This window comes from Hyperolius riggenbachi, chromosome 10, assembly GCF_040937935.1.
Source record: "Hyperolius riggenbachi isolate aHypRig1 chromosome 10, aHypRig1.pri, whole genome shotgun sequence".
In the NCBI taxonomy this organism is placed as follows: domain Eukaryota; kingdom Metazoa; phylum Chordata; class Amphibia; order Anura; family Hyperoliidae; genus Hyperolius; species Hyperolius riggenbachi.
The window spans coordinates 4,891,541-4,918,094 of NC_090655.1; the positions used below are offsets into that span (position 1 = coordinate 4,891,541).

At 48.6% G+C, this 26,554-nt stretch overlaps 2 protein-coding genes across 2 annotated transcripts in view; both read left to right on the plus strand.

Moving 5' to 3' along the window:
- Positions 1-26,554, plus strand: part of LOC137535910 (probable serine/threonine-protein kinase DDB_G0282963) — a 51,000-nt gene that overhangs the window by 19,085 nt on the left and 5,361 nt on the right. Inside the window, exons 6-13 of the mRNA XM_068257783.1 lie at positions 381-885; positions 1,305-1,910; positions 2,592-2,854; positions 4,440-4,878; positions 5,892-6,220; positions 7,707-8,145; positions 9,126-9,368; positions 9,588-10,191. Coding sequence (XP_068113884.1) covers positions 381-885; positions 1,305-1,910; positions 2,592-2,854; positions 4,440-4,878; positions 5,892-6,220; positions 7,707-8,145; positions 9,126-9,368; positions 9,588-10,191 — 3,428 coding nt within the window. The remainder of the gene's footprint in view (positions 1-380; positions 886-1,304; positions 1,911-2,591; positions 2,855-4,439; positions 4,879-5,891; positions 6,221-7,706; positions 8,146-9,125; positions 9,369-9,587; positions 10,192-26,554) is intronic.
- The window catches only part of ZMAT4 (zinc finger matrin-type 4), a 761,540-nt gene that overhangs the window by 17,568 nt on the left and 717,418 nt on the right, over positions 1-26,554 (plus strand). The gene's annotated exons all lie outside the window — the stretch shown is intronic.

A 26,554-nucleotide genomic window follows, 5' to 3' on the forward strand; every position in this document is an offset into this window, starting at 1 on the left:
CCAATTCCACCCAACAGCAACACGAGCGGCTCTCCAATTCCACCCACTAGCAACACGAGCGTCTCTCCAATTCCACCCAACAGCAACACAAGCAGCTCTCCGATTCCACCCACCAGCAACACGAGCGGCTCTCCAATTCCACCCAACAGCAACACGAGCGTCTCTCCAATTCTACCCAACAGCAACACAAGCAGCTCTCCAATTCTACCCAACAGCAACACGAGCGGCTCTCTAATTCTACCCAACAGCAACACGAGCGTCTCTCTAATTCTATCCAACAGCAACACGAGCGGCTCTCCAATTCTACCCAACAGCAACACGAGCTACTCTCCAATTCCACCCACCAGCAACACGAGCGTCTCTCTAATTCTACCCAACAGCAACACGAGCGGCTCTCCAATTCCACCCAACAGCAACACGAGCGTCTCTCTAATTCTACGCAATAGCAACACGAGCAGCTCTCCAATTCCACCCAACAGCAACACGAGCGTCTCTCCAATTCTACCCAACAGCAACACGAGCGGCTCTCCAATTCTACCCAACAGCAACACGAGCGTCTCTCCAATTCCACCCAACAGCAACATGAGCAACTCTCCAATTCCACCCACCAGCAACACGAGCTACTCTCCAATTCCACCCAACAGCAGCACGAGCGGATCTCCAATTCTACCCAACAGCAACAGGAGTGTCTCTCCAATTCTACACAACAGCAACACGAGCGGCTCTCCAATTCTACCCAACAGCAACACGAGCTACTCTCCAAATCCACCCAACAGCAGCACGAGCGTCTCTCCAATTCTACCCAACAGCAACAGGAGCGGCTCTCCAATTCTACCCAACAGCAACAGAAGCAGCTCTCCAATTCTACCCAACAGCAACAGCAGTGTCTCTCCAATTCTACCCAACAGCAACACGAGCGGCTCTCCAATTCTACCCAACAGCAACACGAGCGGCTCTCCAATTCCACCCAACAGCAACACGAGCAACTCTCCAATTCTACCCAACAGCAACACGAGCGTCTCTCCAATTCCACCCAACAGCAACACGAGCAACTCTCCAATTCTACCCAACAGCAACACGAGCGTCTCTCCAATTCTACCCAACAGCAACACGAGCGGCTCTCCAATTCTACCCAACAGCAACACGAGCGGCTCTCCAATTCTACCCAACAGCAACACGAGCGGCTCTCCAATTCTACCCAACAGCAACACGAGCGTCTCTCCAATTCTACCCAACAGCAACACGAGCGGCTCTCCAATTCTACCCAACAGCAACACGAGCGGCTCTCCAATTCTACCCAACAGCAACACGAGCGGCTCTCCAATTCTACCCAACAGCAACACGAGCGGCTCTCCAATTCTACCCAACAGCAACAGGAGCGGCTCTCAGATTCCACCCAACAGCAACACGAGCGGCTCTCCTATTCTACCCAACAGCAACACGAGCGGCTCTCCTATTCTGCCCAACAGCAACACGAGCGGCTCTCCAATTCTACCCAACAGCAACACGAGCGTCTCTCCAATTCCACCCAACAGCAACACGAGCGTCTCTCCAATTCTACCCAACAGCAACAGGAGCGGCTCTCCAATTCTACCCAACAGCAGCACGAGCGGGTCTCCAATTCTACCCAACAGCAACAGAAGCAGCTCTCCAATTCTACCCAACAGCAGCACGAGCGGGTCTCCAATTCCACCCACCAGCAACACGAGCGTCTCTCTAATTCTACCCAACAGCAACACGAGCGGCTCTCCAATTCTACCCAACAGCAACATGAGCGTCTCTCCAATTCTACCCAACAGAAACACGAGCGTCTCTCCAATTCTACCCAACAGAAACACGAGTGTCTCTTCAATTCTACCCAACAGCAGCACGAGCAACTCTCCAATTCTACCCAACAGCAACACGAGCAGGTCTCTAATTCTACCCAACAGCAACACGAGCGGCTCTCCAATTCCACCCAACAGCAACACGAGCGGCTCTCCAATTCTACCCAACAGCAACACGAGCGGCTCTCCAATTCTACCCAACAGCAGCACGAGCGGCTCTCCAATTCCACCCAACAGCAACACGAGCAGCTCCCCAATTCTACCCAACAGCAACACGAGCGGCTCTCCAATTCTACCCAACAGCAACATGAGCGTCTCTCCAATTCTACCCAACAGAAACACGAGCGTCTCTCCAATTCTACCCAACAGAAACACGAGTGTCTCTCCAATTCTACCCAACAGCAGCACGAGCAACTCTCCAATTCTACCCAACAGCAACACGAGCGGCTCTCTAATTCTACCCAACAGCAACACGAGCAACTCTCCAATTCCACCCACCAGCAACACGAGCGTCTCTCTAATTCTACCCAACAGCAACACGAGCGTCTCTCCAATTCCACCCAACAGCAACACGAGCGGCTCTCCAATTCCACCCAACAGCAACACGAGCGTCTCTCCAATTCCACCCAACAGCAACACGAGCGGCTCTCCAATTCCACCCAACAGCAACACGAGCGGCTCTCCAATTCTACCCAACAGCAACACGAGCGTCTCTCCAATTCCACCCAACAGCAACACGAGCGGCTCTCTAATTCTACCCAACAGCAACACGAGCGGCTCTCCAATTCTACCCAACAGCAACATGAGCGTCTCTCCAATTCTACCCAACAGAAACACGAGCGTCTCTCCAATTCTACCCAACAGAAACACGAGTGTCTCTCCAATTCTACCCAACAGCAGCACGAGCGGCTCTCCAATTCTACCCAACAGCAACACGAGCAACTCTCCAATTCCACCCACCAGCAACACGAGTGTCTCTCCAATTCCACCCAACAGCAACACGAGCGTCTCTCCAATTCCACCCAACAGCAACACGAGCGGCTCTCCAATTCCACCCAACAGCAACACGAGCGGCTCTCCAATTCTACCCAACAGCAACACGAGCGGCTCTCCAATTCTACCCAACAGCAACACGAGCGTCTCTCTAATTCTACCCAACAGCAACACGAGCGGCTCTCCAATTCTACCCAACAGCAACACGAGCGGCTCTCCAATTCTACCCAACAGCAACACGAGCGTCTCTCTAATTCTACCCAACAGCAACACAAATGTCTCTCCAATTCTACCCAACAGCAACACAAGCGTCTCTCCAATTCTACCCAACAGCAACATGAGCGTCTCTCCAATTCTACTCAACAGCAACACGAGCGTCTCTCCAATTCTACCCAACAGCAACACAAGCAACTCTCCAATTCTACCCAACAGCAACACAAGTGTCTCTCCAATTCTACCCAACAGCAACACGAGCAACTCTCCAATTCCACCCACCAGCAACACGAGCGTCTCTCTAATTCTACCCAACAGCAACACGAGCGTCTCTCCAATTCCACCCAACAGCAACACGAGCGGCTCTCCAATTCCACCCACTAGCAACACGAGCGTCTCTCCAATTCCACCCAACAGCAACACAAGCAGCTCTCCGATTCCACCCACCAGCAACACGAGCGGCTCTCCAATTCCACCCAACAGCAACACGAGCGTCTCTCCAATTCTACCCAACAGCAACACAAGCAGCTCTCCAATTCTACCCAACAGCAACACGAGCGGCTCTCTAATTCTACCCAACAGCAACACGAGCGTCTCTCTAATTCTATCCAACAGCAACACGAGCGGCTCTCCAATTCTACCCAACAGCAACACGAGCTACTCTCCAATTCCACCCACCAGCAACACGAGCGTCTCTCTAATTCTACCCAACAGCAACACGAGCGGCTCTCCAATTCCACCCAACAGCAACACGAGCGTCTCTCTAATTCTACCCAATAGCAACACGAGCGTCTCTCTAATTCTACCCAACAGCAACACGAGCGGCTCTCCAATTCTACCCAACAGCAACAGGAGTGTCTCTCCAATTCTACCCAACAGCAACACGAGCGGCTCTCCAATTCTACCCAACAGCAACACGAGCAGCTCTCCAATTCCACCCACCAGCAACACAAGCGTCTCTCCAATTCTACCCAACAGCAACACGAGCAGCTCTCCAATTCCACCCACCAGCAACACGAGCGTCTCTCTAATTCTACCCAACAGCAACACGAGCGGCTCTCCAATTCTACCCAACAGCAACAGGAGTGTCTCTCCAATTCTACCCAACAGCAACACGAGCGTCTCTCTAATTCTACCCAACAGCAACAGGAGTGTCTCTCCAATTCTACCCAACAGCAACACAAGCGTCTCTCCAATTCTACCCAACAGCAACACAAGCGTCTCTCCAATTCTACCCAACAGCAACACAAGCAACTCTCCAATTCTACCCAACAGCAACACAAGCGTCTCTCCAATTCTACCCAACAGCAACACAAGCGTCTCTCCAATTCTACCCAACAGCAACACAAGCAACTCTCCAATTCTACCCACCAGCAACACGAGCGTCTCTCTAATTCTACCCAACAGCAACACGAGCGTCTCTCCAATTCCACCCAACAGCAACACGAGCGGCTCTCCAATTCCACCCACTAGCAACACGAGCGTCTCTCCAATTCCACCCAACAGCAACACAAGCAGCTCTCTGAATCCACCCACCAGCAACACGAGCGGCTCTCCAATTCCACCCAACAGCAACACGAGCGTCTCTCCAATTCTACCCAACAGCAACACAAGCAGCTCTCCAATTCTACCCAACAGCAACACGAGCGGCTCTCTAATTCTACCCAACAGCAACACGAGCGTCTCTCTAATTCTATCCAACAGCAACACGAGCGGCTCTCCAATTCTACCCAACAGCAACACGAGCTACTCTCCAATTCCACCCACCAGCAACATGAGCGTCTCTCTAATTCTACCCAACAGCAACACGAGCGGCTCTCCAATTCCACCCAACAGCAACACGAGCGTCTCTCCAATTCTACCCAACAGCAACACGAGCAGCTCTCCAATTCCACCCAACAGCAACACGAGCGTCTCTCCAATTCTACCCAACAGCAACACGAGCGGCTCTCCAATTCCACCCAACAGCAACACGAGCGTCTCTCCAATTCCACCCAACAGCAACATGAGCAACTCTCCAATTCCACCCACCAGCAACACGAGCTACTCTCCAATTCCACCCAACAGCAGCACGAGCGGATCTCCAATTCTACCCAACAGCAACAGGAGTGTCTCTCCAATTCTACCCAACAGCAACACGAGCGGCTCTCCAATTCTACCCAACAGCAACACGAGCAGCTCTCCAATTCCACCCACCAGCAACACGAGCGTCTCTCTAATTCTACCCAACAGCAACACGAGCGGCTCTCCAATTCTACCCAACAGCAACAGGAGTGTCTCTCCAATTCTACCCAACAGCAACACGAGCGGCTCTCCAATTCTACCCAACAGCAACACGAGCAGCTCTCCAATTCCACCCACCAGCAACACAAGCGTCTCTCCAATTCTACCCAACAGCAACACGAGCAGCTCTCCAATTCCACCCACCAGCAACACGAGCGTCTCTCTAATTCTACCCAACAGCAACACGAGCGGCTCTCCAATTCTACCCAACAGCAACAGGAGTGTCTCTCCAATTCTACCCAACAGCAACACGAGCGTCTCTCTAATTCTACCCAACAGCAACAGGAGTGTCTCCCCAATTCTACCCAACAGCAACACAAGCGTCTCTCCAATTCTACCCAACAGCAACACAAGCGTCTCTCCAATTCTACCCAACAGCAACACAAGCGTCTCTCCAATTCTACCCAACAGCAACACAAGCAACTCTCCAATTCTACCCAACAGCAACACAAGCGTCTCTCCAATTCTACCCAACAGCAACACAAGCGTCTCTCCAATTCTACCCAACAGCAACACAAGCAACTCTCCAATTCTACCCAACAGCAACACAAGTGTCTCTCCAATTCTACCCAACAGCAACACGAGCAACTCTCCAATTCCACCCACCAGCAACACGAGCGTCTCTCCAATTCTACCCAACAGCAACACAAGCAGCTCTCCGATTCCACCCACCAGCAACACGAGCGGCTCTCCAATTCTACCCAACAGCAACACGAGCGGCTCTCCAATTCCACCCAACAGCAACACGAGCGTCTCTCCAATTCTACCCAACAGCAACACGAGCGGCTCTCTAATTCTACCCAACAGCAACACAAGCAAGTCTCCAATTCCACCCACCAGCAACACGAGCGTCTCTCTAATTCTACCCAACAGCAACACGAGCGTCTCTCCAATTCCACCCAACAGCAACACGAGCAGCTCTCCAATTCCACCCACCAGCAACACGAGCGTCTCTCCAATTCCACCCAACAGCAACACGAGCGGCTCTCCAATTCCACCCACCAGCAACACGAGCGGCTCTCCAATTCCACCCACCAGCAACACGAGCGGCTCTCCAATTCCACCCAACAGCAACACGAGCGGCTCTCCAATTCCACCCACCAGCAACACGAGCGGCTCTCCAATTCCACCCACCAGCAACACGAGCGGCTCTCCAATTCCACCCACCAGCAACACAAGCAGCTCTCCAATTCTACCCAACAGCAACACGAGCGTCTCTCTAATTCTACCCAACAGCAACACGAGCGGCTCTCCAATTCTACCCAACAGCAACACGAGCAGCTCTCCAATTCTACCCACCAGCAACACGAGCGTCTCTCTAATTCTACCCAACAGCAACACGAGCGGCTCTCCAATTCTACCCAACAGCAGCACGAGCGGGTCTCCAATTCCACCCACCAGCAACACGAGCGTCTCTCTAATTCTACCCAACAGCAACACGAGCGGCTCTCCAATTCCACCCACCAGCAACACGAGCGGCTCTCTGATTCTATCCAACAGCAACACGAGCGGCTCTCCAATTCTACCCAACAGCAACACGAGCTACTCTCCAATTCCACCCGCCAGCAACACGAGCGTCTCTCTAATTCTACCCAACAGCAACACGAGCGGCTCTCCAATTCCACCCAACAGCAACACGAGCGTCTCTCCAATTCTACCCAACAGCAACACGAGCGGCTCTCCAATTCTACCCAACAGCAACACGAGCGTCTCTCCAATTCTACCCAACAGCAACAGGAGTGTCTCTCCAATTCTACCCAACAGCAACACGAGCGGCTCTCCAATTCTACCCAACAGCAACAGGAGTGTCTCTCCAATTCTACCCAACAGCAACACGAGCGGCTCTCCAATTCTACCCAACAGCAACACGAGCAGCTCTCCAATTCCACCCACCAGCAACACGAGCGTCTCTCTAATTCTACCCAACAGCAACACGAGCGGCTCTCCAATTCTACCCAACAGCAACACAAGCGTCTCTCCAATTCTACCCAACAGCAACACAAGCAACTCTCCAATTCTACCCAACAGCAACACAAGCGTCTCTCCAATTCTACCCAACAGCAACACAAGCGTCTCTCCAATTCTACCCAACAGCAACACGAGCAGCTCTCCAATTCCACCCACCAGCAACACGAGCGTCTCTCTAATTCTACCCAACAGCAACACAAGCGTCTCTCCAATTCTACCCAACAGCAACACAAGCGTCTCTCCAATTCTACCCAACAGCAACACAAGCAACTCTCCAATTCTACCCAACAGCAACACAAGCGTCTCTCCAATTCTACCCAACAGCAACACAAGCGTCTCTCCAATTCTACCCAACAGCAACACAAGCAACTCTCCAATTCTACCCACCAGCAACACGAGCGTCTCTCTAATTCTACCCAACAGCAACACGAGCGTCTCTCCAATTCCACCCAACAGCAACACGAGCGGCTCTCCAATTCCACCCACTAGCAACACGAGCGTCTCTCCAATTCCACCCAACAGCAACACAAGCAGCTCTCCGAATCCACCCACCAGCAACACGAGCGGCTCTCCAATTCCACCCAACAGCAACACGAGCGTCTCTCCAATTCTACCCAACAGCAACACAAGCAGCTCTCCAATTCTACCCAACAGCAACACGAGCGGCTCTCTAATTCTACCCAACAGCAACACGAGCGTTTCTCTAATTCTATCCAACAGCAACACGAGCGGCTCTCCAATTCTACCCAACAGCAACACGAGCTACTCTCCAATTCCACCCACCAGCAACATGAGCGTCTCTCTAATTCTACCCAACAGCAACACGAGCGGCTCTCCAATTCCACCCAACAGCAACACGAGCGTCTCTCCAATTCTACCCAACAGCAACACGAGCAGCTCTCCAATTCCACCCAACAGCAACACGAGCGTCTCTCCAATTCTACCCAACAGCAACACGAGCGGCTCTCCAATTCCACCCAACAGCAACACGAGCGTCTCTCCAATTCCACCCAACAGCAACATGAGCAACTCTCCAATTCCACCCACCAGCAACACGAGCTACTCTCCAATTCCACCCAACAGCAGCACGAGCGGATCTCCAATTCTACCCAACAGCAACAGGAGTGTCTCTCCAATTCTACCCAACAGCAACACGGGCGGCTCTCCAATTCTACCCAACAGCAACACGAGCAGCTCTCCAATTCCACCCACCAGCAACACGAGCGTCTCTCTAATTCTACCCAACAGCAACACGAGCGGCTCTCCAATTCTACCCAACAGCAACAGGAGTGTCTCTCCAATTCTACCCAAAAGCAACACGAGCGGCTCTCCAATTCTACCCAACAGCAACACGAGCAGCTCTCCAATTCCACCCACCAGCAACACAAGCGTCTCTCCAATTCTACCCAACAGCAACACGAGCAGCTCTCCAATTCCACCCACCAGCAACACGAGCGTCTCTCTAATTCTACCCAACAGCAACACGAGCGGCTCTCCAATTCTACCCAACAGCAACAGGAGTGTCTCTCCAATTCTACCCAACAGCAACACGAGCGTCTCTCTAATTCTACCCAACAGCAACAGGAGTGTCTCCCCAATTCTACCCAACAGCAACACAAGCGTCTCTCCAATTCTACCCAACAGCAACACAAGCGTCTCTCCAATTCTACCCAACAGCAACACAAGCAACTCTCCAATTCTACCCAACAGCAACACAAGCGTCTCTCCAATTCTACCCAACAGCAACACAAGCGTCTCTCCAGTTCTACCCAACAGCAACACAAGCAACTCTCCAATTCTACCCAACAGCAACACAAGTGTCTCTCCAATTCTACCCAACAGCAACACAAGCAACTCTCCAATTCCACCCACCAGCAACACGAGCGTCTCTCCAATTCTACCCAACAGCAACACAAGCAGCTCTCCGATTCCACCCACCAGCAACACGAGCGGCTCTCCAATTCCACCCAACAGCAACACGAGCGGCTCTCCAATTCCACCCAACAGCAACACGAGCGTCTCTCCAATTCTACCCAACAGCAACACGAGCGGCTCTCTAATTCTACCCAACAGCAACACAAGCAAGTCTCCAATTCCACCCACCACCAACACGAGCGTCTCTCTAATTCTACCCAACAGCAACACGAGCGTCTCTCCAATTCCACCCAACAGCAACACGAGCAGCTCTCCAATTCCACCCACCAGCAACACGAGCGTCTCTCCAATTCCACCCAACAGCAACACGAGTGGCTCTCCAATTCCACCCACCAGCAACACGAGCGGCTCTCCAATTCCACCCACCAGCAACACGAGCGGCTCTCCAATTCCACCCAACAGCAACACGAGCGGCTCTCCAATTCCACCCACCAGCAACACGAGCGGCTCTCCAATTCCACCCACCAGCAACACGAGCGGCTCTCCAATTCCACCCACCAGCAACACAAGCAGCTCTCCAATTCTACCCAACAGCAACACGAGCGTCTCTCTAATTCTACCCAACAGCAAAACGAGTGGCTCTCCAATTCTACCCAACAGCAACACGAGCAGCTCTCCAATTCTACCCACCAGCAACACGAGCGTCTCTCTAATTCTACCCAACAGCAACACGAGCGGCTCTCCAATTCTACCCAACAGCAGCACGAGCGGGTCTCCAATTCCACCCACCAGCAACACGAGCGTCTCTCTAATTCTACCCAACAGCAACACGAGCGGCTCTCCAATTCCACCCACCAGCAACACGAGCGGCTCTCTGATTCTATCCAACAGCAACACGAGCGGCTCTCCAATTCTACCCAACAGCATCACGAGCTACTCTCCAATTCCACCCACCAGCAACACGAGCGTCTCTCTAATTCTACCCAACAGCAACACGAGCGGCTCTCCAATTCCACCCAACAGCAACACGAGCGTCTCTCCAATTCTACCCAACAGCAACACGAGCGGCTCTCCAATTCTACCCAACAGCAACACGAGCGTCTCTCCAATTCTACCCAACAGCAACAGGAGTGTCTCTCCAATTCTACCCAACAGCAACACGAGCGGCTCTCCAATTCTACCCAACAGCAACAGGAGTGTCTCTCCAATTCTACCCAACAGCAACACGAGCGGCTCTCCAATTCTACCCAACAGCAACACGAGCAGCTCTCCAATTCCACCCACCAGCAACACGAGCGTCTCTCTAATTCTACCCAACAGCAACACGAGCGGCTCTCCAATTCTACCCAACAGCAACAGGAGTGTCTCTCCAATTCTACCCAACAGCAACACGAGCGGCTCTCCAATTCTACCCAACAGCAACACGAGCAGCTCTCCAATTCCACCCACCAGCAACACGAGCGTCTCTCTAATTCTACCCAACAGCAACTCGAGCGGCTCTCCAATTCTACCCAACAGCAACACAAGCGGCTCTCCAATTCTACCCAACAGCAACACGAGCAGCTCTCCAATTCTACCCAACAGCAGCACGAGCGGGTCTCCAATTCCACCCACCAGCAACACGAGCGTCTCTCTAATTCTACCCAACAGCAACACGAGCGGCTCTCCAATTCCACCCAACAGCAGCACGAGCGGCTCTCTGATTCTATCCAACAGCAACACGAGCGGCTCTCCAATTCTACCCAACAGCAACACGAGCGGCTCTCCAATTCTACCCAACAGCAACACGAGCAGCTCTCCAATTCCACCCAACAGCAACACGAGCGTCTCTCCAATTCTACCCAACAGCAACACGAGCGGCTCTCCAATTCTACCCAACAGCAACACGAGCGGCTCTCCAATTCTACCCAACAGCAACACGAGCGGCTCTCCAATTCTACCCAACAGCAACACGAGCGGCTCTCCAATTCTACCCAACAGCAACACGAGCGTCTCTCTAATTCTACCCAACAGCAACACGAGCGGCTCTCCAATTCTACCCAACAGCAACACGAGTGGCTCTCCAATTCTACCCAACAGCAACACGAGCGGCTCTCCAATTCTACCCAACAGCAACACGAGCGGCTCTCCAATTCTACCCAACAGCAACACGAGCGTCTCTCCAATTCTACCCAACAGCAACAGGAGTGTCTCTCCAATTCTACCCAACAGCAACACAAGCGGCTCTCCAATTCTACCCAACAGCAACAGGAGTGTCTCTCCAATTCCACCCAACAGCAGCACGAGCGGCTCTCCAATTCTACCCAACAGCAGCACGAGCGGCTCTCTGATTCTATCCAACAGCAACACGAGCGGCTCTCCAATTCTACCCAACAGCAACACGAGCGGCTCTCCAATTCTACCCAACAGCAACACGAGCAGCTCTCCAATTCCACCCAACAGCAACACGAGCGTCTCTCCAATTCTACCCAACAGCAACACGAGCGGCTCTCCAATTCTACCCAACAGCAACACGAGCGGCTCTCCAATTCTACCCAACAGCAACACGAGCGGCTCTCCAATTCTACCCAACAGCAACACGAGCGGCTCTCCAATTCTACCCAACAGCAACACGAGCGTCTCTCCAATTCTACCCAACAGCAACACGAGCGGCTCTCCAATTCTACCCAACAGCAACACGAGCGTCTCTCTAATTCTACCCAACAGCAACACGAGCGGCTCTCCAATTCTACCCAACAGCAACACGAGTGGCTCTCCAATTCTACCCAACAGCAACACGAGCGGCTCTCCAATTCTACCCAACAGCAACACGAGCGTCTCTCCAATTCTACCCAACAGCAACAGGAGTGTCTCTCCAATTCTACCCAACAGCAACACAAGCGGCTCTCCAATTCTACCCAACAGCAACAGGAGTGTCTCTCCAATTCTACCCAACAGCAACACGAGCGGCTCTCCAATTCCACCCAACAGCAACACGAGCGGCTCTCCTATTCTACCCAACAGCAACACGAGCGGCTCTCCAATTCTACCCAACAGCAACAGGAGCGGCTCTCAGATTCCACCCAACAGCAACACGAGCGGCTCTCTTATTCCACCCAACAGCAACACGAGCGTCTCTCCTATTCTGCCCAACAGCAACACGAGCGTCTCTCCAATTCCACCCAACAGCAGCACGAGCGGCTCTCCAATTCTACCCAACAGCAGCACGAGCGGCTCTCCAATTCTACCCAACAGCAACAGGAGCGGCTCTCCAATTCCACCCAACAGCAACACGAGCGTCTCTCCAATTCTACCCAACAGCAACACGAGCGTCTCTCCAATTCTACCCAACAGCAACACGAGCGGCTCTCCTATTCTACCCAACAGCAACACGAGCGGCTCTCCTATTCTGCCCAACAGCAACACGAGCGGCTCTCCAATTCTACCAAACAGCAACACGAGCGGCTCTCCAATTCTACCCAACAGCAACACGAGCGGCTCTCCAATTCCACCCAACAGCAACACGAGCGGCTCTCCAATTCTACCCAACAGCAACACGAGCGGCTCTCCAATTCTACCCAACAGCAACACGAGCGGCTCTCCAATTCTACCCATGCTGGGAGTTGGGGTGTCTCAATGGGAGGCCTGTGGGAGCATGGGAGGGGGTCCACTAGAAGGTCAGGGAATGCTTTGGAAGAATTACCAGATAACCTGGCGGCAGGTCAGCCCGCCCAGCAGAAAGCCAGGCCAGCCAGCACAGAAGCAAAGTAACTTTGCCTAGTTATGTTTATCATTTTTTTTCATGTTCTTAATTTTTTATATATTAATAGAGAGGGGGCTTGTAAATTAGTTCATGTACATTTGACTTCACCTATGACCACACCCACATTCCAATGCATAGCCACACCCATTTTCCAGCTGGAGTGCCCAAAAGTGCCCCGGATCTCTAAGGTCCTAGCAACGCCCCTGCTAGGCTATGACATCACTTACCAATATACAGCAAAATATAGATACAGGAAGTGTTTCTGATACTGAAAACAGGATAATTAACATTGAACTGGTTATCCTGAATAATGTATTACATTCTTCCCTATGTCATTATAGTGTCTCTTTAATTGAAACTAGCGAGCAGCTCTCTGCGTTTCATGGTGTTGCCAGTTAAATTCCAAGTCTTGCGCCCACTTCTGAAGGCAATGATGGCTGGAGAACGAGGCAGGATCGTTTCCTGTGCAGGATCTCTAATATTCGAGGAAGACAGATTCCTACTTAGCTGAAACCTTCTCCAGATGATGTCCTTGTACCTTAATGCCTTGTGACACGACATAACCAAACTGTCATTTCTCATCGGCCCCGCTGGAAGCCTCTCGCAAGCTTTCAGGGAACTAAAACATTTCCTTGTACACAGCCATGCAGAATAATCATTAGTCTTGTAATTAGAGGCTGTCAGAGGCTGAGCCCGGGAGTGAGCGCTGCGCAGGCTGCTTGATGTCACCCGACTGACGCATTTTGGGCAGCCGATGTCTCCAGCTCACCAGGCCCTTATTATTTCGGGGGGGGAAGTTTTACTGGTTGCACCGAGGATTTGAAAACAGCAGCTTTAGCAGTGTGACAGCATTGATCAGTGTTGTAAATGATTCTGCAGCCTGTGAGGCGCTATTAATGTAAGTATTGATTCACAGCAAGCCAACCTAGAAAACTATATTGTAAAAATGCAAACCTATCCAGATCATAAAAACAAGGAACACCAAGAGCCCCAATAGTGTAATATGTACTGGTAAATGGTTACTAGATAGAGTAAATATTAATACTCACAAACCAGGGTTACCATTAGGCAACCGCTGTAAAGGCAGGTGGGGAGATTTTCCTGACCCCACTCAGGAATAAGAAGTCACTCTCTGTAGATGAGAAAAAGGGGGTTCAACCCTCCACCCAGGGTGGTCTCAATATTATGCAGGAGAACAGAGGCGCCAAAAGGATAAAAGGAAGCTAAATGAGCTTAAAAACCAAATTCTTGGTAAATAGAGGAGGTAGTGGTGGACTTACCTCCTCCAAGTAGACACACAACGACTGTAGTAAAGACAGTCAATATATTTTATTTATGAACTCCAAATATGCAACGCGTTTCGCAGGTTTGATCCCGCTTCATCAGGCAATAACAACGGAGCAATAGCATATGTGGTCAGTAGAAGAGCCAGGCACCTCTGTCAGACAAATAAGAAGTATGGTTCTTCCAAAGTAAAATGAGCCATAAATTACTTTTCTCCTATGTTGCTGTCACTTACAGTAAGTAGTAGTAATCTGACCATTACAGACAAGTTTTGGACTAGCCCATCTTCTCATGGGGGTTCTCAGGATTTTCTTTATTTTTAAAAGCACTTAGTGAATGGCAGTTGCTCCATCTAACTGACAAAATAGTGTGCAGTGGTCAGGGAGACTGGCCAGCATCTTTGTATAAAACTTTTTTCAGGGAATGTCTTTATAGGCCTGGTGCACACCAAAACCCGCTAGCAGATCCGCAAAATGCTAGCAGATTTTGAAACGCTTTTTCTTCTTTTTCTGCAGCGTTTCAGCTAGCATTTTGCGGTTTTGGGTAGTGTTTTTGGTGTAGTAGATTTCATATATTGTTACAGTAAAGCTGTTACTGAACAGCTTCTGTAACAAAAATGCCTGCAAAACCGCTCTGAACAGGCGTTTTTCAGAGCGGTTTGCATTTTTCCCATACTTTACATTGGAGGCAGAAACGCCTCCGCAATCCAAAAAATGCCTCACCCTGGGAGTATGCGTTTCTGCAAAATGCCTCCCGCTCTGGTGTGAACCAGCCCATTGAGATACATTGACCAAGCGTATCCACAGCCGCAAGCGGCTGTAAAAACGCCAAAAAGCCCGCTCGGTGTGCACCAGCCCATAAAGAATAAAGGCCATGTTGAGAATCCCTCATGTAGAGATGGGCTAACCCAAAATCTGTCGGTAATGTCAGATTTCTACTACTTACTGTAAGTGACAGCAACATAGGAAGAGAAAAAGTCATGTATGGCTCATTTTTCTCTGGAAGAAATGTACTTATTTGTATGTGTTGTAAATTTTAAGATTTTTTTTTGCGATAGTTCCTCTTTAAGAAACAACACAGCTGTGAAACAGTCCCTCATCCAGGTCTGCAATGATCTGCTCATGGCCAGATACAGATCTGCTCATGGCCAGATACAGAGGGAAATACTCCATACTGATACTGTTCACCATGAAATCTTGCTCAGTAGATTGCAGGAGTATTGTGGCATAGGTGGCTTAGTCCATCAGTGGGTCAGATCTTTCTTGACTGACAATACACAGAGAGTCCCGACCTTTCCTGTGCAACCCCAAACCACTAAAATATGGAGTTCCACAAGGCTCAACCCTATCCCCTCTGTTATCTACTATTTATACGCTACCACTTGGTTCAAACAACCAACAACATGGCCTGACGTACCACTACTATGCAGATGACACTCAGCTATACTTGTCCTTCAGACCTGGCTGAATAGGTCCTACTCCAAAAATTAATGTTTGCTTAGCTGAGCTACAGAAGTGGATGGATGACAACTGGTTGAAACTGAATGTTGACAAAACTGAGAGCCTTGTTGTTGTCTGAGGCCAGTGCCTGACAGCCATGGGCGTCCGCAGAAAATTTTCCAGGGGGGGGCAAAAATACGCGCGCCGCACCGAAAAATGGGTGTGGCCATGAACCAGAATGTGGGTGTGGTCGTGGGTGGAGACAAGTTTACATGAACTAAGCAATGGTGGGACATTAGATTAGGACAGTGGTGGCGAACCTTTTGGAGGTCGAGTGTCCAAACTGCAAAGTCACTTTACTATCACAAAGTGCCAACAGCAATTTAAACTAAATACAAACGTTTTAACTCATACATGAACATTATGGAAAATTAAGTTGAAAATCAACTGTGAAGATAAACAATTTCATCCATCGTACTCCTGAAAAAAATTATTCATTTTTTTAGAACCTCCCAGTTTCATTTTCTGTTTAAAAAAGCAGAAAAAGTAGGTTTAATGCTATTGTATTGTCTCATATGATGATGATTCAGATTTTTCCATAGTCTCGCAGTTAGCAGTCATGTGACCCCCAACAAGACAAATTCAGCAATCATGAGCCCCCCCCCCCCCCCCATCAAGACAAATTCAGCAATCATGAGGCCCCCAACATGACCAACTCAGCAATCATGAGGCCCCCAACAAGACAAATTCAGCAATCATGAGGCCCCCAACAAGACAAATTCAGCAATCATGAGGCCCCCAACAAGACAAATTCAGCAATCTTGAGGCCCCCAACAAATCATGAGGCCCCCAACAAGACAAAGTCAGTAACCATGAGGCCCGCAACAAGACAAATTCAGCAGTCATGAGGCACATAAATAGACAGCTTTTCACATAAATAGGCAGAATGCCCCCTTAATATGTAGACACCTCTCACCTGGCAGCAGTTCCCCAAAATACACTCAATCTGACAGCAGTGGTTCCCCAAAAATAGGTAGCCCCAGGTCTATAGGTGTCCCCAGAATAGGTGGCCAGCGGTATAGATGTCCCCAGAACTGGTAGCCAGGGGTAGAGATGTCCCCAGAACAGGTAGCCAGCGGTATATGTGCCCAGTATATGTTGGCAGGGGTATATGTGCCCAGTATATGTAGGCAGGGGTATATGTGCCCAGTATATGTAGGCAGGGGTATATGTCCCCAGTATATGTAGGCAGGGGTATATGTCCCAGTATATGTAGGCAGGGGTATATGTCCCAGTATATGTAGGCAGGGGTATATGTCCCCAGTATATGTAGGCAGGGGTATATGTCCCCAGTATATGTAGGCAGGGGTATATGTCCCAGTATATGTAGGCAGGGGTATATGTCCCAGTATATGTAGGCAGGGCTATATGTCCCAGTATATGTAGCCAGGGGGATATGTCCCCAGAAAAAGTGGCCATGTCTGCGTGCAGGAGGAGGGGAGCAGCGGAGAGAAGAGAGAGAGCTATGTGCACTCACCTTAGGGGGCTCTCCCTCCCTCTCTCGCTGTCCCCTCCGGAGTCCGGAATGAAGTGTGCAGCGGCTGGCAGCGGGCGGAACTTACCTCCTCTCGTCGCACGCGCCGGATGGATTAGCCGCTACTCTGGCCTGATCCAGACCAGAGTGCGGCACCAGAACTTCCGGCGCTGGAGCGAGAGGAGGTAAGTTCCGCCCGCTGCCAGCCGCTGCACAGTGCACACTTCATTCCGGAGGGGACAGCGAGGGAGAGAGAGCCCCTTAAGGTGAGGGAAGGGGGGGGGGGGGAGACGTCCGCCCTTCCCCACTGTGCCCATAGCTCTCTCTCTTCTCTGCGCTGTTCCCTCCTGCTGGCTGCACGGGCACACGGGCAGCGGGCGGCCAGGCTCGGGCAGATGCCCGGTTTTGCCATATGTGCGGACGCCCATGCTGACAGCATAACATCTCTTCTCTAAATCAACACCAATGTGTCTCGGGAATTCAGACATAAATAGATCTGACCTTGTGTGCAGTCTGGGTGTGCTAATTGATGAGGAATTGAGCTTCAGAAACCAAATCTCGGCTGCGGTCACATCTCCCTACTTTCACCTGAGGAACATTGCAAAAATTAAACACCTCATTCCCTCAGAGGATCTTCCAACCCTAGTTCACAGATTCATCACATCACGGCTGAAACACTGCCATGCCTCCTATGCAGGCCTTCCAAATAAAGACCCACACTGCCTGCAGCTAGTGCAGAATGCTGCTGCCAGGCTCCTAATAACCCCCCCCCCCCCCGCCCATTGTCACACCAATTCCTTGCTCACCGCACTGGCTACCTGTACAGGATCCATACGAAAATGGCGCCTGCGAATAATGGCGCACGGTGATGCCGCTAATCCGTCTTCCGCTTATTGATATTTAACGTTAACAGTTAATCGTTAATTACCGTTAAGAAATCGTCTCCTTGAAAACATTAAATAACTTTTTAATTGATATTAATTACTCTAACGCTCTTGATTGTAGTCTGCATTTAAAGTTATTATTTTTAACTGGATTCATTGCTATTTTTTATTTTCAAATAATTGATATTTACATATAAACACATCGCAGTATAATACATTTTAGTTATATTTAAAATGTAATGCAGTGCGCAGTCCAATCCTGCACAAAGTGTATTATAGTTAGTTAACGTTAAGAGTTCTGTACTTTAAAGAAAACCTGTACTGAAAAAAAGTTCCCCTGGGAGGTACTCACCTCTGTAGGGGGAAGCCTCTGGACCCTATCGAGGCTTCCCCCATCCTCCTGTGTCCCACGGCGGTCTCACTGCAGCCCCCGGAACTCACAGGCGACAAATCCGACAGCCTGTGCAATATTTACCTTTCCAGGCTCCAGCGGGGGCGCTGTTGCGGCTCTTCTGATGGAGATAGGCGGAAACAGCTGATCTCCGTCAGGTCCACTTGTGAAAAGACCTTATCGTTTTTGAGAAAATCGAAATTTCAAAGTTTCATAGGATGCAAAAAGTTGTTTGACCCAGCACTCTAATTGGAGACTAGCGTGCTATAGCTGATTAGAACTCGTTGCTCATCAAGTTCAAAAATGGCAAAAAAGAAGTATCAGCAGCACCGCTAAAGTGAAAAAGATAGCTCTTTTATTTGTGCAATAAAATCACATAGCAAAATTGAGCTGAAGGCCTTCAGTTCAATTTTGCTATGTGATTTTATTGCACAAAATGCAATGCTGCTGCGGAGTCCCGGCCACGTGGAGCTTTGCACTCTGAGCTACACCAGGCCGCATGGTCCATTGTATGGAGGGCTCTGGAGGAGAGGGGTGGCCAAGCCTCCCCTTCTCCCACAGAGCCCTTGTCCAATCCATGGACAAGGTGCCGCTGACGTCCTGGCGGGTTCACGGTGCCATCCGAGGGTCCCCCTTTAACAAGCGCCATCCGCAGGAGAAATGAGTATAGGGTTACACAGTACCAATTACCAATTTCCGCAAAGACTTAAAAAAAGAACTAAAAACACGTCAACGAAAAAAGTCCTTTATTGTTCTAAATTAACCCGGGATACTTAACTTGCGATAATACCATGCCAGTATCCTCAGGAGGGCGGACCCCACGCTGTCTGTTTTCATGAAATGTATACAATGTGTATACAGAACTCAGAACTCGGAATGCAGTAACCTGTACTGCAACAAACTGACATTTTACACAGTGTAAAAAACATTTTTCCTCTGAAATGTTGAAATCAATTTTCTCAAAAACTAAAAGGTATTTTCACAAAAGTTTTTTTTCAACATGTTCCTACTCATCTACTTAACCATTTCAGCCCGGGGGGATTTTTCACCTTATGCATCAGAGCAATTTTCACCTCCCATTAATTCGCTAATAACTTTATCACTACTTATCACAATTTATTGATCTATATCTTGTTTTTTCTGCCACTAATTAGGCTTTCTTTGGGTGGTACATTTTGCTAAGAATTATTTATTTATAAATGCATTTTAACAGGATTAATAAGAAAAAATTGAAAAAAATTCATTATTTCTCAGTTTTCGGCCATTATAGCTTTAAAATAATCCACGCTACCATAATTAAAACCTATGTATTTTATTTGCCAGTTTGTCTCAGTTATTATGCCATTTAAATTTTGTCCCTATCACAATGTATGGCGCCAATATTTTATTTGGAAATAAGGGTGCATTGTTTCCGTTTTGCGTTCATCACTATTTACAAGCTTATAATTTAAAAAATATTTGTAGTATACCCCCTTCACATGCATATTGAAAAAGTTCAGACCCTTAGGTAACTATTTATGTCTTTTTTGTTTTTTAATTGTGTTGTTTTTTTCCATTAAAAAATTTATTTGGGTAATATTTTGGTGTGGGACGTAAACAGTTAATTTTTAATGTTGCTAAATGTGTAAATTGTAATGTAAAAAATGTGTATATGTAGTTTTACTATTTGTCCACAAGATGGCCACCTTCATTTTTGTTTTCCCTCCTTGTACTTCTCACTAAGCAGAAGTACAAGGGAGATGCGGAAATTTTTCCGGTCAGAAAAACTGAAGCCTCATGTGTGAGCGCTTCGGTTTGTCTGCGGGGGACAGGGATCGGTGATCGGGAACCATGTTCCCGTTCACTGTTACCAGGGCTACCGGCGGACACCACAGGGACATGGGGGCGCGCCCGTGATCGCACGCGGGAGCGCCCCTAAGCGCGGGAGCACATCAGAGCAACTGCCCGGACGTGAGCTTCACGTCCGGGCGGCGGAAATGGTTAAATACGGGGGTTCACAATTAACCGTGGAAGTTGACACCATTTAATTCAATAAAGATGCATTCGTAACACGAAAATTCTGAACACAAAATTTGGTTTTCGCCTGCGGTACAGCGGGTACACCGAATTTCGGCAAAATCGGAATTCAGCTGTTCTGATCAGCCCTACCTCCCACCCTCCTTCCCTATGCAGAGTCCCGAGCAGAGTGTAAATGAGAGGCTACTTACCCAGCTCTCTGTATTCCACTGACCAGATCTCCCTTCAGCTGGAGGCACCTCTAGCTACTTAATATTGAGGGTACTTCTTGTTTCCTAATACAAAGTGATACCTGGCTGGGGCTACCTAGTGCAGGCAGGGGGAGTAGGGGGGAGGTGAAAGCTGGGCCAGCCAGCACACTTGCAGTGCAGTTCGGTGGGGATTTGTAGGTTTGTGGAGGGCGGAGTCTCGGATGCTTATAGGCTCCTGTGAGGTAAATGCAGACCTGACTGTGGTACAGCTGTGCTATTTCCCTTCAGCCCCCCAAACTTAATAAATGAATGCAGACTTTATGACATCCTCTAGTCCAGTTTTACATGGGAACGATCATTAACATTTCTTTTCCTCTGCGGAGCAATTAATTCCTCAAAAATAGCCACAGAAGCAAAACCGAAAAAGTAATTCCCTTAATTAACAGAACTTTAGAATGTTTTGGGGTCGCCTGGGTGACGGCTCTTTCTTTCCTATCATGTAATATTAACAAGAGTTAGCATTCAAGTTTACTTTTTTCTTCACCGCAAGCGGAATCCGAAGTAATAAATGATCGAACGGAACACCCAATTGTTTCCCTTTAATTGGTGGTTTTGTGGGTATGGTAATTTCTTCGTGTCTTTTCCCTGAGTAGTGAGTAGTCGTGGCACGCCGCCGACGCCGGATTTCCCCAAAGAACTCTCAGTCCCACTTCAGTAAGTCTTGCAGCTGGTGTGTTCAGCGAATTGATGCAGCAGTCATATTCTGCCTCATTGTAGTTCTCTTATTACTGCGACTTGTCAGAACTCCTTCTACGCAAAAGGGGGATTTAAGTGGCTGGGTAGAATACCGTCGTAATAAACACCTTATGCTCTTTTATATTATAAATTGGTTGCCTTTAATTACCCCCCTCCCCCTTTCCAAGAGCAATTGAGTTGATTGAACTAATCGGTGTTACTTTTTACCTGCTAGAAGTTTACTCACAAGGACAAAAACATGCCTATAGAATCCCTGAGAATCTGAGGTCTGTGGATGGGATTCACCTCATATTCAGGGCAGTTTTTAGGCATAGGCAAAGCAGACCAATGCCTTAGATGATACCTGCACCACAGAGCTTTATTTTGTTTTTTACCACACTGTGCTTTATAGAATTCTGATACAGAACTGCTAGTTTCATCAAGAAAGAAATGAATGGTAGTTTTAAAACCTAAAGCTTAGTTTACACTTGGGTGCTTTTTGCCCCTGATTTGTTCTTTGCTGATTGCCAGCAATCAAAAAAGCACAGCAGCACAATAATACTACGGGATTACTCACACTGTGACAATTGCAGCACGTTTGCGATGACTGCAAATGTGCTCCATGTAGGAGATTGCATCGCAATTCTCATTCACTGCAAAATGTAACTGATGAAAAATCGCAGAACACTGCAATGCGTTGTGGAGTGTGAATGGGGCTTTAATGGGTGCTGCATAACAAGAGACCTGAAAAGCATAACAATATTGCAGGTGCAATTAATGTGCCAATTACGCTGTAATCCCTTTACATTTGGTCTGTATTGATTTTTACAACTCTTCTGAATTTCCAGGACAATATTCCGAGCTGTAAAGACCCAGGCTGTACAGAAACAGACTAGCATCTAACAGAGCAGCGCTGAAGTCACAGCTCAAGGTCAGGACTGACGAGTGGTAGATCAGGGTCAAAGTCAAAGGCAGAGGTCAGGACTGACGACTGGCAGAGCAGGGTCAAGGTCAAAGGCAGAGGTCAGGACTGACGACTGGCAGAGCAGGGTCAAGGTCAAAGGCAGAGGTCAGGACTGACGACTGGCAGAGCAGGATCAAGGTCAAGGCAGAGGTCAGGACTCACGTCTGGCAGAGCAGGGTCAAGGTCAAGGCAGAGGTCAGGACCAACACCTGACAGGACAGGTCCAGGGATGCACAAGGGTACACTTCAAGCAGGTCTAAATAGCCCTAGCTTGGCCCTAACCATGTAAGCATGACAGGTGACACCAGAGCTGCCTGGCTCTAATGTATATACTGCCCATCCCCCCATAAATGCAGCCACTCCCCCTCCAAACAATAGTGTGGCCAGTATGTTCTTCCCCCTCTGGCAGTTAGTGCAGATAACGTGTTCCTCCCCCTTCCCTCCGTAGGTAGTGTGGCCAGTGTCACCCCTCGGGCTAGTAAAAAAGGGCGCACATGGACAGTGGACAAAAAGGGCGCCGCCATAGACTGCAATGCAAAATATCGGCTATTCGGCGCCCGACAGGAAAAAAAGGGCGCCCGAGAAATAGCGGTTGCAGGGATCGTGTTAACAAAAGTTTTAGTTTACAGCATAAGGTTTATAACAAAGATCGTTTACAAGTTCATTTTGACTTTGTGTTCTACTTATTTTTCGTTTTTAAATTTCGCTTGAACGAGCTTAACTTATTTTCCCGGTTTTAAATTTCGCTTACAGGACTGTAACAAGTAAATTTTCGTTTACACTTATTTTGTCATTTAAAATTCGTTTTCATACGTATAATGCTTAAATATCGGTTTCAACCTAATTCTATTAGGAATACATCGCTTTTGGTATTACATTTTTTTTTCACACTTACAATGCGTCTATTATAGTTTTATTAACACTAATATATTGCTTTTAATATTACCATTATTTTAAGAATTCTAATGCGTACATGGTTGTAAGGCTATTTATTCTATGATCTATACTGTGTATGAATATATATATATATATATACACACACACACACCTTTTTCTATTTATAATATTATTAATGTGTACGTGATTTTAAGGCTATTTATTCTATTATAAATATATAAATTATTCTATTCATGTTATTTATAGTGAAGTATTTTAAGGATTATATATATATTATTGTTTATATGTGTGTAAGGGTGTTTGTGCAGTGGGGATGGTTAGGGTTAGGCACCACCAGGGGGGTGGTTAGCGTTAGGCACCACCGGGGGGGTGGTTAGGGTTAGGCACCACCAGGGGGGTGGCTAGGGTTAGGCACCACCAGGGGGGTGGTGAGGGTTAGGCACCGCCAGGGGAGTTTTAGGGTTAGGCACCACCAGGGGGAGTCTTAGGGTTAGGCACCGCCAGGGGAGTTTTAGGGTTAGGCAGAACCAGGGGGGGGGGTCTAGGGGTTAGGGATATGTTCAGGGAGGGCTCTGTGTGAGAGTAGTTCTTTCAAGATGAAACAGGCACACCATCCGACATCAAATTCTCGGGGTGCTTGGTGAAGTGGCATAGGCAGTGCCACACTTCAAGTAAATCCACAAAGTCTCACCAGCACACCACCAGTTGCAGCACACCTTTTATTGTGCCATTATCCACAGAATTCCAACAATCGTTTCGGGGGCCACGCAGGGTCCCCTTTATCAAGGCATGTGGTTACATTACACATACATCCTTTCTGGATGTAATGGTTATTAACGACGGAGGTACTTTAACTACCACCCTGTACCGTAAACCAACGGATAGAAACACCTTGCTGCACTTTCAAAGTGCACACCCAAAACATCTAAGAGAAGGGTTACCCATATCTCAATTTCTCAGAGTGCTGAGGATATGTAAAGACACTGAGATGTGTAAAATGAATATGGCTGAAATGGAAATGAGGTTCCTAGAAAGGGGATACCCTATGGAAGTACTGGAAAGAGCCAAAAAGAGGGCATTGGAAATCGCAGAGGACAAAACCCAAAGAGATGCAAAAAATAAAAAAGGTATACCTTTTGTACAAACATTTAACGAAAATGCAGGACTGGTCAAAAAAGCCACAATAAAAAATTTGGACATCCTCCAAGCAGACCGGACACTTGCCCCTGAGATAAAAGAAAAACCCATGTTTGCTTATAGATCAAGTGCCAACCTTAGGAGTTTATTGGTGCAGGCAGATCCACAACCAAAATACAAGAAAGAATTTGTGTTCTCTACTAAAAAAGGTTGCTACAGATGCCACAACTGCAACGTGTGCGATTCAGTGATAACGGGCACGGAACTCCTGAACCCCAACAGTGGCAAAAAATACAAAATAAATGGATACTTTAATTGCAACACGGATCATTGCGTGTATATGCTAAAATGCCCATGTGGCTTGGCATATATAGGGCAGACTATAAACCCCTTCAAAAAACGTTTTCAACGACACAAGAGTGACATCAGGGTGGCCTGGGCAGCTAAAGAAAAGGGCGAAAACCTTGATTACACCAAACCGGTGGCAATACATTGTGTAGAGAATAATCATAGAGCCCATCAAATCCGAGGGGTGGTTATAGAGCAAGTAAAAAAACCCAGACGGGGAGGGGACTGGGAGAAAATGCTTCTGCAACGAGAAGCGTTCTGGATCTTCGAAATGGGGACTGTGGCTCCTAAAGGCCTCAATAAGAACAATCCACTAACATGCTTCTTGGGGGAAAGATAATAAGTTGTCATGTGCCGTCATATTGAGATATATATATATGTGTGTAGGGGTACAACACCCCTTTTTTTGATTTACAGGATGACTTTGCATTTTAATGTTTTTAATTTCACTGCTATCATCATGTATACTGCATAGAATGTAACACACATGTTTTATTTTGCAGGGTGTAATGATTATCTGCTGGATTCGACTTTTCCATATCCCCCTCCCCCTCTTTTTCCTCCCTTCCTTTTCTCCTCGCCCCCTCCCTTCCCATTCCCTTGGATCTGTGTTCCCATCTGTCTGGCATCCCTTGCTCCACGATCGACCTGATGTGAGCTTGCGTCATCTGGTGCCCCTGGACCGTTGGGTGGTGAGTGACATGCTTCACATTGCTGTGTTTTCTACAGCTTAAATTGGTTAATGCACTCCCCTCTCGAAATTAATACATGGCCCGAATGGAGTGGACATGGGGGAACGTTACCCTGTATCCACCATTACATAGGATCTAGTCCTGTGGACAGACTATGCGGCAATGAACGTATATTCATGTGATCAGCTGGCAACTTTGAAGCCACATGAGAAATGAACGCGTTCGGGGATTGTTTACAACACGTGGGTTTAACCACGTGAAGGGACCAGGCAGTGATAGGACGGGGAGCAGGGCATCTGTGACACGCCCCCAACAGCTCCGACTTCACGTAGCGTGGAGCGCCATTGAGAATGCTAACACATGCGGCATAGAGGTCGCATTAGCATTTTCTCACACCCACTGGGGAAGCTCAACCAATTGGGCAATAGAGCAGAGCGGAAGCCACGCCCATCAGCGCTCGGACTGACGGGACTGAACTCGGACACTCTTGTCCGAGGGAGACGAGGGTCATGGAGTAACGGATGGAGGGGAGGGCATTAGGATTTGAAATCCTCTCTAATTGGCATTGAAGTACACCGGGGACGATCTGGGGGCATCTGAGGCGGTAAGTTTGAGTGAGAGTCGCACAGAGTGCACCCAAGATGGTATAAGCAATGTATATAGTTTGAAAATAGACCCATAAATAATTACAATGAGCAGAACGATGATGTGTTTACCTATGCTAATGATCATGATGTCATTTGAGGTCACTTTGTCTGGGTGGGGTATTGGGGATTAAGAGTCTATATAGAGTAACTGTCTGTTATGTGTAATGTAACCACATGCCTTGATAAAGGGGACCCTGCGTGGCCCCCGAAACGATTGTTGGAATTCTGTGGATAATGGCACAATAAAAGGTGTGCTGCAACTGGTGGTGTGCTGGTGAGACTTTGTGGATTTTCTGTGTGAGAGTAGGGTTAGGTATAGTTACAGTACAATATACACCACCAGGGGAGTTTTTGGGTTAGGCACCACCAGGGGGATCTTAGGGTTAGGCACCACCAGGGGGGTGCTTAGGTTTAGGCACCACCAGGGGGTTGGTTATGGTTAGGCACCACCAGGGAGGTCTTAGGGTTACGCACCACCAGGGGGGTGGTTAGGGT